Below are 14,524 nucleotides of genomic sequence, written 5' to 3'. Positions count from 1 at the left end.
TTCCATTTCAAGTGTCTGTCTATTTGCAATTTGATCGATCTGTTGCCTAAATAACATAGGCACACACCAGCACGAGTCTGTAATACCTTCATTTAATAAATCTTTAACTGAGATCACTCATAGGGTGATTTCCAGATCACTTAACCACACGGCCTACCCTTACTTGACAATGAGGGTGGGAGAGCCTGCTCCTTAGGCCTTATCACAAGGGGCCAAAGATTTCCTCCCATGGGATTTGAAACCAGGTGGAGGGGATAACATTTGATTGTGCCAATGACTCAGTTGTCCCAAGAGGAGACAAACGTGCCTAGTATTGTTAAACCAAAAGTGGAGAGTTTATAAGAGACATATACATTTCAAACAATGTCATAGATATCTAGGATGGAATTGAATAGGCCAAAGGAACAATGCAAATAAGATGATAAAAAATTATTTCAAAAAAGCTTAACAACATTATATGGTCATTCATCTTAGCAATCATGAAGCATTAGCCTCTGGTCCATAGTTTTTAAAAATAATAATTCTTTTATTTATGGAGACTTCAATTTCCATAATAAATAATAATCATTCAAGACGATTTAATCTCTTAGATCCATTAGGTAGGGATGTGTTAGTTCTTACACTCTACACCTTCTTGGCTAACCATTTAGCACTACTTAATAGCTTAAAATGTGGTTGACAACCAAAAATGACAAAAAGTCAACTAAAATACACTATGCTAAGAAATCATATTTAACATTGAGAAAGTAAAGCATGGCATATAAAGCATGTTTACAAAAATTCCACATCCAAAATTCACTAGCAACCCATTATCGTACATGGATAAAACTCAAGCAAACATTTAAAATTCTAAGAATCTCATTTGAGTTTAAGATGCACCATCAACTATTTAGCAATCAAATTGGTGACAAAGTGGAGAAAAAAATAGGATATTGGGGTACCAAAGTAACATAACTATCACCCAAATTTCATATACAAAATAACTACCAATTACATAAGTTTACTATTAATGACAATTTTCATCAAACTGAACTTGGAAGATGGGATATTAGAAACTTATTATAGGTCGTTATAGGAGGAGGAAAAAGGATTTCACATCTTGAAGACTTAATTAGAACGTGCAAAACTTATTATAGGTAAATGTATAAAGACAAAATGGTAGAACATTACAACTTTTGTAAAAAGTCAAGATACGTCATGATTATAGATATTAGATCATAAAGATCAAATCTTTATACCAAATAAACTATTAGGAGAATAGAATTAACCAAAAAAATATCATCATACTTTATATAATAGGTATGACATACATAACCTATGTATGAAAATGGTGACATGTTAATAAAGGAGCCAATCAAGGTCAAAGGCCCATGGTGGCGCTACAAAACACTCTTGAAATGGATTGATAGAAATGAGTTCAAATTGGTTTGATTTTTGCACCAAGAGATGTGAAGTGCACTCAACATTCCATGTTGGAAGATATATGTCAAGAGGTGGATAACACTAATAAAACCAAAATGAAAAAGTGTGACAAACTCTAGTGTCAAAAAAATGCATTGACCATTTATTATACTATAATGCTTATTAGTAATAATAAAGACATGTCCATCTTAGCCCTAGATCATGTAAGTGGCAAATAATTTCTCCTAGTTTTTCCATCCCTCCCAATGCTTAATATATCCATGGTTAAGACGGATCTATGTTAGTTTGGCAACACCAATTTCTAAACATGAATATTAGTTCAAGATGGTATCCCACTAGGAGGTTTACCATGGTACAACACATTAAGATCCAAATTAAGTCCCAGACCCAATGGGAAAATCCAAATAGAGTGGTTCTAGAAAAATCACAATTATTAAAAACAAAACTATAAATTGAAAATAGAACATAAAGGCTTGATAAACTAAAAGCCCATTTTTTGTTTAGTCTCTAATTTTTCAAAGCTTGGCTTTGGATATAGGTCGAACAAAATAAGCATAGGTCGAAACCTTGTAAATTTAATGGTTGATTCCTAAAAGATGACCCACGTGCACTGCCACATTTAACAATTCAAACACTAAAGGTTATGAAAAGAATGTAATATTGCCGAACATGGTCATTATATAATCCTATCTGTCACTACTTGTTTGTCATTATCAATAACTAATGCTATCATGATTATGAGATCAAATAGAGAAAGAGGCCCTGGAGTAAAGAGCATCTACTATGTGACTTTATAAGCAAAATCAAGAAAATAAGACATGTAAATGAACAAAAAGTACCATGTAATGCAAGGCATTGGAAAACAAGGGACTTCAATCACAACCAATCCCATCACAATGTCACATGGAAAGCTCACTTTGTCATTTACAAGAGATGACAATTTAGTGGGACCTATAAGATCGCCACATTAAAGTCACCGTCCTAGTATTAGGTCATCCAAAAAAGAAAATAAAGGTGGAAGTTTAGAATCTTCCAATCCTTGAAGCACCTTTAAAGAAATCCATGGAGTAATGATGACATAAACCAAGATTTATAGTGTTGTTAAGCCCATGCTAACCTTTTTTCAATGGGTTTTTCAATAATTGCAATGATCAAAAGATATTTAAATTATGAATATTTGTTATTATGTCAAATTTTTGGAAAAAAAAAATGTATTTAAGGGCACTTTGATATTTTTATGATTGGATGTTACAACAATGGCACTCTGACTCCTTTTTCCTTAAAAGGAATTCCCCATCTTTGAATATTAGCAAATATAGTAGATAAGGTTATCAAAATACATCTTTCTTAGGCAAGTCACATTTTATTTTTGATACCATACCTGCAATGATTTCACACGGACAAGGTTTTACATTTGTCAAATTCATTGAACATGCATAACTTGATTGAAAGATTTATCTTGATGCTTTCATAACACAGTGCATCCCCAATGTAAAGATTCCAAACTGTATCTTTCAATTTCGGTTGGTGGTTAAAAAATTACACAAAACCTCTAAAGGAATGCTACACATCAATTTGAAGTTGGAACATCAACATTTAACCAAGCATACCCATAACAGTTATGCAATAGTGGCCTAGAAAGGGACTACTTTATTAAAACTAACCTTCTTAAAAGCAACCCAACCATGGAATCTAACAAAAGAAAGGTTATATCATGGTTCCCTATTGTGCTACTTTAGAAATTAGCTTTGGATTGTAAATGCCGAAGTTGATTTAAACAACACCCTCTCTCAATTTTGAAATTGATATTGTTAACAATTTCAATGTCAAGCCTTGTGGACCATCTTGAGAGGGTCTAATGGTTAAGAACATGTGTTCCCTTGTAAGAGATCATAGGCTCAAATCCAAAGGAGGGTAGATATGCACATCTATAGACTTTTTAGTAGTCAAATTGATGTGCAAAGATGTCCACAAACATGGGGTCCCATACATCAATTTAGTGTCTAGCATAGCAATAACCTTAAAATTAAATATTATTATTATTATTATTATTATTTAATTTGTAGTTGTTATCCATTTAATCTTTATATCTGCAAGTTTATTCCATAATATCATATAAGATTCTCTCTTATCTTAAAATACTTACTATATAAACAAATATAAAACAAGGTTTAATATAATCCAGATAACATGATACCTAATTATACACTAAAAACTTTATAACAAGAGACCTGGTAACCCAAGCTTTATACTCGTCTCTCATTGCAATATGGAAACAAAGTAAATACCAAGATCATAGCAAATATGGAAACAAAGTAAATACCAAGATCATAGCAAATAAATGGTAGTCAATTACTCCAATTTTAATATACTGTAAAAAAATAAAGTGCTCAATATGATAATTCCAGCTTAAGATTATTACTTTTGGTTGGGTTTTCAGTAAAAGAATGCTAAAATGTTCATCATGATGGAGATGCTTGGGTAATTAAGTAAATTTTCTTGAAAAAGTTTTTAGGGTGTTTAGTTTTACTATTTTTGGTTGGGTTTTTCCGTAAAAGAATGTTAAATGTTCATCATAATGGAGATGGTTGGGCATGCTTAAAAGTTCGTCATAAAAGAGATAATTAACAGTTGGAAGTAAATTTTCTTGAAAAAGTTTTCAAGGGTGTTTAGTTTTCATGGAAATAAAATAAAATGGATCAATAATGGCCTAAAAGACTGGAAAGGCTTTTTGTTGGGCTTAAAAATAAATTGATCCCTAACATAATTTTGATTTTGAAACTTTTGATTGGCCTTTCGATAAAACAAATGTTTAAATGTTGTCCTAATGGATATAACAGATACAATGGTGAAATGAAAGAATTTTCTTGAAGTTCTAAAGATGTTTAGATTTAATAAAGCTAGAATAAAATGGATCAATAATGGCATTGGAAGATCATAGAACAACATAATACTTGGTTTTATTTAATAAAGCTAGAATAAAATGGATCAATAATGGCATTGGAAGATCATAGAGCAACATAATACTTAGTTTTATTGAATAGACTATTTTTGTTATGTTTTACTGTGTTAACTGAAAATGGGTGATGGTCAAGGGCAAGATCATAGAGCAACATAATACTTAGTTTTATTGAATAGACTATTTTTGTGATGTTTTACTGTGTTAACTGAAAATGGGTGATGGTCAAGGGCAATAAGATATGACATTAGATTACAGGGTTTTTCTGTTTTTTTTGAGAATTTGCTAGTGTTTATCTTTTCAGAAAAGGCTTTCGAATGCTGATTTCAATCCAATTAAGGATTCAAAATGTTGACTTCTTTGAAATGATGAACACGGTATCAAATTCTCCAGAAAACTTGCAATCTAACAACTTTTCTTACGGGAATTTTACATTTATCTCATATGCAGATATATTATTTTTCCATTCAACATTAAAAATGTCTTTGACCTAAGCTGGAAAAAGCCACATACCCTTACCTTAAAAAAGGCAAGATTGTCCTTTACACGCCTTAGTTGGCATGGGATTGACCGACTTATGGAGCTAACAACAATCATAACTTGTCTCAAAAATTGAGAAGATATTGTTCAACCAATTCTGCATGACTTTGTACTTCAATGACAAGAATGAAGTTTAGCCAAATGTAAATCACAAAGGGTGTCAACGTGGAACAAGAGGAAACAGATAATATGAAATAATAAATAACTGAATTCTGTCGATGATTGTCTTCCTTCCTTTTGTCAAACTAGCGGCTTCTTTTCCTCTTGGCCATTATCAAAGTAAACTATACTCACAAATTGCTTCATTAGATATCTCTCCAAGCTCAAAGATTTGGCAAATAATTATGGGTTTGTACCATTTTATGAAATTGGATAGCTTATCCCAAACCTCTATTCGCAACAAGGGTTGACCTTGAAGTCAGTTCCTGGCTGGCTGGGTTGACTCGGGACATGATGAGACCTTTCAGACCCTTGTTAGCTGGCTGAGTTGACTCGGGACCTTAGAATACCTTTCAGGCCCTTTGTGCAGCTGGTTATAGTCATGTTATATAGAAAAATATATTACCTAAATTATTTAATACAAGTTTTAAGCCTCCCAGTTGAAATCCAATATTTTAAGATGATATGTACCAGATTTATTAAGTTGAGAAGGATTGGTTATCATATCTGAAGGCCAGTTTTGAACGCTTGATTTACTCTGCCCCGTGGTTCAATTATATTATTCCATTGAAAGTTTGAAACTTGACCATGTTCTGCCTGCAAGAGATTCCAGGTTTCTGACATTTTAATATATTGAACTTTATGCTTCCACTTGAAAAATGATTTACTCAAGGCTCCAAGCTTTTAATAGACATCAAAAGAATTCCAAGAACTAACTTTTATTGACCAATTCTAAAACTACATAACATATTGAACCTTATGCTGCCACTTGAAGAATGATCCAAGCTTTTCATAGACATTAAATGAATTCCAGAAACTAACTTTTATTGACCAATTCTAAAACTACATAAAAAATCAATAGGATATCACATAAAAAATCAATAGGATCTCCATCTCTATTTAGATTATGTACCTCCCAGCTATGAAATTATGAAAAATGCTGCTCCAGCATCCTTGCTGGAGAGGAAAAATAAGCTCAATAAATATCCTAACTACTCTTATTTGCTACAGATGCCCGCAAGTACTTTCCTCGTATACTGTACAATACGACCAGATTTGGCATGTTCCCACATATGGGATAACCAAGGGCACTGCTTTTGCTTCAACAATGAATTGCAGCATATAGATATCAAACTGGGCACCACATAGGAAAATCAAATCACCGCTACAGGGGATGATCCATACCCATTGGGGTGTGCTTTCTGCCATTTCCAGGCTACAGTAAGGCTTTCCTTGAGATTTGTATATTTTGCAGACCAGTTTAACTCTTGGTTAATTTTGGAAGGATCACTATATACTTCTGCATAATCTCCTGGCCTCCGACCAAGATACTCTACTGTAATATTGACTCCAGTTGCAGCCTTGCAAGCTTCTACAAACTCCTTGACTGACCTGCCTGTGCACATCAAAACAACACAGATAAGAAAAAGTTACAAAATAAATCAGGTCTGACACAACAGAAACAATGACAAGAATTACTGAACGTTCAGACTTACATACCTTTTCCAGTGCCAACATTGTATATCCTTACTTCACCAGGACGAACATTAACCAATGCTTTCACATGCGCATCCACCAAATCTGTCACATCAATGTAGTCCCTGATACAGGTACCATCAGGAGTACTATAATCTGTTCCTCTAACCTGCATTGACAAAAGGCAGAGAGCACCACTAAAGTCATCTATATGTTGATGAATAGCCTGATCTATTGATGTTAATAATTTCAATCATTGTTTCAGTTACCGACAGGTTTAATGTTTAATGTGGGCTTGCTATCCAGACTACAAAAAAAAATAGTGAAAATTCTAAATGCAACATAATTCAGCTAACAAGTCAAGCTTCAAGGCGTTAATTGAGAACACCAAATCTGTAAACAATTAATGTCTTAGATTTAGCATCGAAAAGATAGCCCTACAAACTTCAACGTTTCAAAATTAGTCTGTACACTGCCTCTACGTTACTTAGACCATGTTAATAAATTAATCTCTCAGAATGCATGTGAAGTAATCATTACTGGACTCCCAAGAAGATGAACACCTATGTTGTAAAAAGAGGACCAGGACGACAAGTGTCAGGAACAGCTGGAGAGACCACCCAAATTTCCTGGAATGGAAAGATATGAGATCCTGGACATGGAGAACCCCCATAAGTATAGAAAAATAGTAATGTTTTAGCCTTTGGGATTTGAAGATGCATATTAAGGGTTTTGACTTTTAAGGTATAGATTATAGAGGGCCCTCCCTCAAAAGAAAAGAAAATAAAATTTGAATTCTTCGTTGGGCAGGCCCATCAGACAGGATGGATCAAGGACAAAACTCATCTATCCAGCCCTGGGGACGTCAATGATCGAATTATGGAACGGATGCATTAATAGCATCGTTCTTAGAATTAATGAAATTAGAAAATATGTATCTAAAGAGGCCCACCCATGAATCACAGTATTGCTGTGAAAAAAGGAACAACAACATCAATGTTAACAATAGGCATTGTTAAGAATAGGCATTGGAAGTAACAAAGCTGGATGCTACTGATTTATTGCATCCCAAGAAAGATCCACATCTCATTTATTTCGCTTAAGTTTCATTTGTAATTGTAACCATAGATGCAGTAAGAATCCGAATTACCGTTTAGTTTGAAATACTTTTAAAAAGACCAACCAATATGCTATAAGGAAACTGTATAACATAATAGATCTTTGACAATGTATTTGGTCAGAATATTTTCTTTCGCAGAAACCTTAAACAAATTGCATCTTTTAATTTATATATGATTTTAAGAGTAAATTTGGGGTTTAAAACTGACTTCATAAGAAAAATTATTCTTGAGTTAGAATTCAAAACTCAATAGAGTTTTGAGAGATTGGATTGACAATTGTCAATAATCATTAAATTGAATCTATAAAAGTCAAACATAATTATATATCATATTTTTAATTGATAATATTCAACTACACAAAAACCTCACCTTAATTAATATTTTGGTAACATTATCTCAAATGGTAAATATAAAGCATTTTATATTATCTCTATTTACATTAATAAAAATCACAGTAAAATCGTCTTAAATATCTCCTAGAAAAATATCATATATAATAATAAAATTACATATAACAACTAACATATATATATATATATATATATATATATATATAACTTGAGATGATTAAAACATATGTTATATTATATAAAATCTAATATAACTACTTATATATCATATAATTAACAAATATATTTATACAATAATAAATATAGAATAATAGCATTATAATCAGATATATATAATATAATAACAATGATTAGAATATAATTTCAAATATAAATATAATAATATTATATCACAAGTATATACAATATATTAAAATAATGTATATATATATATATATATATATATATATATATATATATATATATATCCAGTAATTATTAATAATGGACATTAACCTTTAGTACATATCACCCTAACATAAAATATATGTTTTTATTATTTTAATATTTTCTTCCAAAATATATTTTTAACCTCATATTTACTCCAGAGATATTGGTTGAAGCATCCAACGCCTCACTAGCTGAAATCTTTTGAACTTAGAAAATACTATGTAAAACATACCTTCAATCCAGGAATAATTCCCCTTGCTGCATCGAAGCATGCACCCGAGATTCGTCCATGTTCCCGAAGTTCTGGTCTTGGTGCTTCCCCTAACCTGCCCTCTGGATCTGAACCAATTACATTGAAATACCTGAATTTGAAAAGTCGGTTAATGATATGGAACTGAATATTTCTTCCTAAAACATAATGCTATAATTCAGACAGTAAGTGGGTTATATAACTAGAAATACTAAAAAAGGCAGTCTACATAAATGATTCCATTCTTAGAAAGATAGATGAAGGTTTATCAGAATTCTAGCCATACCTCAATAGCATAACAGCCATGTTTGACTTTCTTGAAAAATCTTGGATAATGTCCTCTGCCATTTTCTTTGCTTTTCCATATGGATTGATAGGAACCTGCAACAGGTTGGCTATACGGCATAAATAATTGAAACATATTGAAAGCATAAATCAAAAGGTTGATTTCCCTTGAACAATTGAAATACATTATGGAATTCTGAAAGCCAAAGATAACATGTCCTCAAACATAGAGATCGTACTAACTGAAAAAATGCTGTCAATTCACCTGAGGAGTTTCCTCTGTAATAGGCATTTTAGCAGGTTCCCCATAAGTTGCACATGTGCTTGAATATATCAGTTTCTTCACCCCATGCGCAGCCATGGCTTCTAATACTGTCAATGTATTGGATGTAATGTTATGATAGTACCTAAAAAAATAACGAGTTAGACACTGTCCCAAATTAATACTGTAAAGATTTACACTTTATTTTCAAACAATAATCATAATTTGATGCACTCATTTGAAAATCAACACAATCACACCAAAAAGCAGAATGAACTAAAGCTATGGAATATATACCTAAGAGGATCCATTGTGCTCTCGCCCACATAAGCCACAGCAGCGAAGTGCATTACTGCGTCAAATGCATTTTCTGCAAATATTTTATTTACCTGCATTGCAGTTAAGTAGTGATAAGTATTGGAAGAAGAATGGTGAACAAGCGACTTCAAAAGATTACTTAAAAAAAAAAGACTAATTTAAAGGATACCGCTTTGCTATCACCCAAGTCAGCACAAATAAACTGCAGCCTTCCCGGTTCTGGAAATTGCTCTTTAAGAAGCTTTACAGCCCCTAGATTTCCCCGTGAAAGATTATCCTGTCAAATTCCAATTCCAGTATCATTGCCAAGTCATATTGACGAAAATCTATTATTTACTGAAATTAGTAAGGTATTAAAAATTCAGACAATTAACCATACACCATAAAAGCGGAGGCATAGTTCTACAATTTTACATTGTTTAAATACATTTTTAGCAACTCATACCACAATGGTTACTCTGTAGGAATCCTTTAGAAGTCGAAAAACAGCATGTGAACCAATATAACCAGCACCACCTGTTACTAGCACATGAGTGACCCCCAATTCATGCCTAGAGAACTGGAACAAGAAACAAATAGCATTCGGTTAAAAAAAAAGATGAAAACACCTTTGACTGTTTAAAGATCCAATATTACATATGAAATATTCTTGCTAAGTGAATCAGAGTATAATATAAGAATACAAGACTCATACAATGAAGTACATATTGATATTGGAATAAGGATCTAGAAATCACTGAACAAGATCCTAATGTGGCAAGTGATAGATACATAGATTGATTTTCATTCAATTCAGGAGCGACCAATCTTAACCTTGGATCTATTAAATACCAAGAGGGATCAAAAAGAAATGGAGACACAGCCTATCGCTGTTTAAAAAAATCAAGGTTAAGATGGATACATGCTGGTTTAGTTTCTTATTTATTATTTTATTATTTTTAGTCAGCTTTTTTTAGCATTTTTGCATTATGAACCTTGACCTTTACTTCATTTTAGTTTATTAGCATTCTCATTCACATTGAGCTGGATTACACCCGACTTCTCTCAAAATGCACTTGACATAGACAACCCTTGATTTCCTCTATTCCTTTCTCTCAAGATCAGATCGTACAAATAGTCCAAACATCTTCAACCTGAGGATATAGAAGTAAACAACATCGGTGTCATTAATATTCAATGATAAAGAATTTCATTGCCAAGATTATGCATGTTGATGGGAAATTTTCCTAGAATCATTTTGCCTATATGTTTTTGAATGTCCTGTTCACCACTGCTCTGTGAAGACAAAAATGTACAGCAATTTTCCTTAAAGATACAATCTGGCACAAGGTGGTATTATCCTTGGTGTATGTTTCTGCTCTAAGAATGATATCCTGGTGGTAAGTGTCCAAGAGATGCCAGCCCTCGTCAACAGTTTAACTAGATCCTGCCCGAGTAAAGCCACGACCTTCTGTCAAAAGGTGAGCTGATTTGAAAGAACGCATAAGTCAAGAAGAAAAATATTAATTGGCCTTCCAAGTTACAACCCAAGCAAACGACACTTTCCTATTAATATCATAGATCCATCTTAAGTGCATATTGATTTAACAACACTTTAAAACCAAAAGACATGAAAGCCTCATTTATTTTCCATTTTAAATTTTTATTAGCATTACACACATTAAGTCTGTTAATACTGTTAAAGTGACATGCCTCTTCCACCTGGATGCAAAAGATGGCCATGGGCCGTTCAGCTTTTCAATAAGGTTCTTAACTTATAGGAGATTTATATCTAGATCTCACCCTCTATCTGATATGCAATCTCAATTATTCAATTATTATGGATTTTCCTCATTAGTGATTTTAACTTTGCTAAGACAGGAGAAGAATGTCCATCTGACTTGTCATAAACAGATATAAAGTTAAATCGATCACACTAAACTGTGAGTACATTAAGTTGCTCAATGATACAAAATATGAGGTAAGGAAGATCCAACGAGCACTCAGTTGCCCAACGTAATATGATAAATCTACATGCTCAAATACATGATTAATATCATAACCATCATAAACTGGTTGATAAAAATATGTTCAAACTTGGCTGAAAAAAGAGTTATACAAGGAATAAATGTTTAAGTATACTTACCACATCTGAACCATTAAAACCAGATGACTGTCTCAGAGCAACAATACAAAAAATGGTAAGACAGGCAGCCAAAAGAACTTTAGCAATGTAATGATGTCTTTGCCCTGAATCTACATGATCCATTCCTGTAAACATATTTGCATCAAATTAGTTACTTGAAATTCCATAGATTCTAACCAAATAAAGAGCCTATTTTGCAAAATGAACTCACATGGGAAACTCAAATACAAAAAGCTATGACAACTAGAACATTCTCATGAATAACTAGTTGCTAAAAATGATAACACAAATGTTCGAGTCATGCATAAATAAATCACTGCTTTCAGTTAGGTAGCAAGCAAAGTGGATTTATGGGAGGAAACTTCAAGGTTAAACACACTTGATCCTGGACTCCTGGGATGAAAGACCTTTCCAAGAAGTCATGTTTACTGGAGTGCAAGCCCTAGAGCTGATTATTGATGCTACTTGATTCATTTTGTTAATTTTAATCCCACTTTTTCAGCCCAGGTGATGCAGTAAGTGCTGAATGGACTATTCAAAATCATGTAAAATTGGCCTTAATAATTTAATTAATCCACCATGTAAAATTGGCCTTAATAATTTAATTAATCCACCAGTACAAACTGCAAACTTTGAGGTCAAAGATGATATAATGATCAATCCTAATGATTACTCAATGTCTTTGACACAGAACCATCTCCACTAATGTTGCTTCCACTGAAAGAATCTTGCAAGCAACAAAAATATAGTGCATCTAACCTCCATGATGTTAACTTTCTAAATCACAGACATTGTGATTTGAGTTTGTTAGATTCAGGCTTAACCATAACTCTATATTAAGCCCATGGTGATTTGGTTCATAGGTGAGGCCAACAGAATACTAAGCCATCTACCATTGTTCAATTATTGCTATGATCTGTCCCACCTTAATGGTATACATGCCTCAAACAGGGATGCAGTGAGGGCAATTTTGGCATAATAGCTACCAGTCAGACTTGGCACCTAAGCAAAAGGAAGCCCATGTTATGAGGTGCAGACATCGCCCTACAAGTGAGTTTCACAAAAACAGAAAAGGGAATGTGCACTTATTAGGTGCCCACGTTCTGGCATGATTTGGGGGGTGTGCAGCAACATCATAATTCCAAAAGCTGTCATGATAGCATTAAATTGAAAGGGGTTAGTGGGAGAAAATTTCACAAAACACACAAACAAACACAAAACAGAAACCATACGAACTCATCCAAAGGACCTGACTAATTTCAACCCAAGTTAACAAATACATTTTAGCAGTTATTTGCATACAAACCGTTGACAGAAGGAAACAGACAAACAATAATCAAGACCCTTGGAGAATACTAGGCATGCAAAATTACCTATGAGGCCCGGGGATCTCGAGGCTCGGGGCTGAGTTCTCCGTCGACCGAAGGGGAACATGTGAAAATACTGGTCCTGCTAACTCAATTAAAACCAGAGAATGAGTCCTTCACCGCCAATTCCTACAGCAAAACCAAAGCATACAACGCGCACAGGGATCCGGCCAATGAAGGTCGCTGATCTCGGTTTGCTGCGTATACTTCTTCGACTCAATACTCAATCGGGATCATTAAGAGGGATATATATAATTTGAACACATCACGAAATTCTCAATGACCCAGCTTGCTGATCTGAATGGAAGCACAAATTTATAGCGGGGCAGAATGAATGAACCCACCGAACAAACAAGTGCCTAGGTACTCCAATCCAAGTAAAAAACCCAATGGAAAACGAGGAATAATATATTGGGGAGGCTGAAGTCAGTCTTGTCTTTATTAGGTAATCAATGCTGCTTCGCCAGAACCGTGAAGACAGGAGCAGAAGGACGGGGTCTCCAGATCATTAAATATTCTTCGTCTGATTTTCTAAATGATTTTTGTGATGTGTCTACTTTTCCGGTAGTAAAGATCCGAGGTCGCCGGTTCGGCCGCCCACGGCGTTAAAGCGCTCCTTCTTCAGCTGTGCCGGCCCGAGTTTCGACCTGGAGACCTTTTCGATAATAAAAGATACAGCCTGTACATTACATCGTAAATAATAATAATAATCGATTGTTAAGCCATGGTCACATGCTAGCAGAAACTGTTTATAAATTTACCCCTGAAAGTACGCGCAGTAAATATTTTCCAAAACCGTTTTTTCCTCCTCGTTTACAGTTGTGCACAACTCCTGTCCTCTTGCAGTCGTGCTGGAGAGATGTTTAATTTTGATTGTACAATAGATGGAGAAAAGCTGGGGGCTTTGACTCAAAAATCAACTAAAAAAGAAATTAATGTTAGTGGTGGTTTAACAACTCACAAACTAGCGATAATAGTGGCTTTATGGGCCATGAAAGTGGGACATTGCTTTCAATCAAATTCAGGTTTTTAATTTAATTATATTGTTTTTATGAAGTGTAGTATAATTAATATATAAAATATGTATTTGTTTTTTTTATTTATTCTAGGAAAAATTGTGACAAATTAGTAAAGATTTTCAAGAATCATAAGTTTTTGGTAAGTTCGGTATCATGTTTAATACATCACCTAGATCGGGGTGGGGAATTGAATCGGTGACTTCACATCAAGGAATATTAACCGGTGGAATACTTCATCAAGGAATCTTAACAAAGCACCCGGTTACCTTCTATCAAAGACCCCATAAACCAAGAATCATAATTTTTAAATTATTTAATTTGCAAAATTTTAGTGCTTCTAGAATTTTTCAAGGTTCTGAATTCATTTATGCATTGAAAAAATATTTTAAATAATCATTAAGGAATCTTAACAAAGCACCTGGTTACCTTCTATCAAAGACCC

At 33.6% G+C, this 14,524-nt stretch overlaps 1 protein-coding gene across 1 annotated transcript; it reads right to left on the bottom strand.

The window, feature by feature from the left end:
• Positions 1-5,884: 5,884 nt before the first annotated feature.
• LOC149203934 (putative UDP-arabinose 4-epimerase 2) lies at positions 5,885-13,696 on the bottom strand. Its single transcript, XM_089403619.1, has 10 exons — positions 13,070-13,696; positions 11,697-11,821; positions 10,017-10,130; positions 9,741-9,848; positions 9,551-9,642; positions 9,257-9,398; positions 8,993-9,087; positions 8,689-8,818; positions 6,581-6,725; positions 5,885-6,476 (listed from the first exon to the last, which is right to left on the bottom strand). The coding sequence occupies exons 1-10, from the start codon at positions 13,128-13,130 to the stop codon at positions 6,235-6,237; spliced, it is 1,254 nt and encodes a 417-aa protein (XP_089259745.1). The 5' UTR covers positions 13,131-13,696; the 3' UTR covers positions 5,885-6,234.
• Positions 13,697-14,524: the final 828 nt, after the last annotated feature.

Source organism: Pinus tabuliformis, chromosome 2_1, assembly GCF_031772625.1.
Source record: "Pinus tabuliformis cultivar Carrire ecotype Pingquan chromosome 2_1, CPIR1, whole genome shotgun sequence".
In the NCBI taxonomy this organism is placed as follows: Eukaryota; Viridiplantae; Streptophyta; class Pinopsida; order Pinales; family Pinaceae; genus Pinus; species Pinus tabuliformis.
Note: the sequence above shows the minus strand (reverse complement) of the source record. Positions and strands in the feature narration are given on the sequence as shown.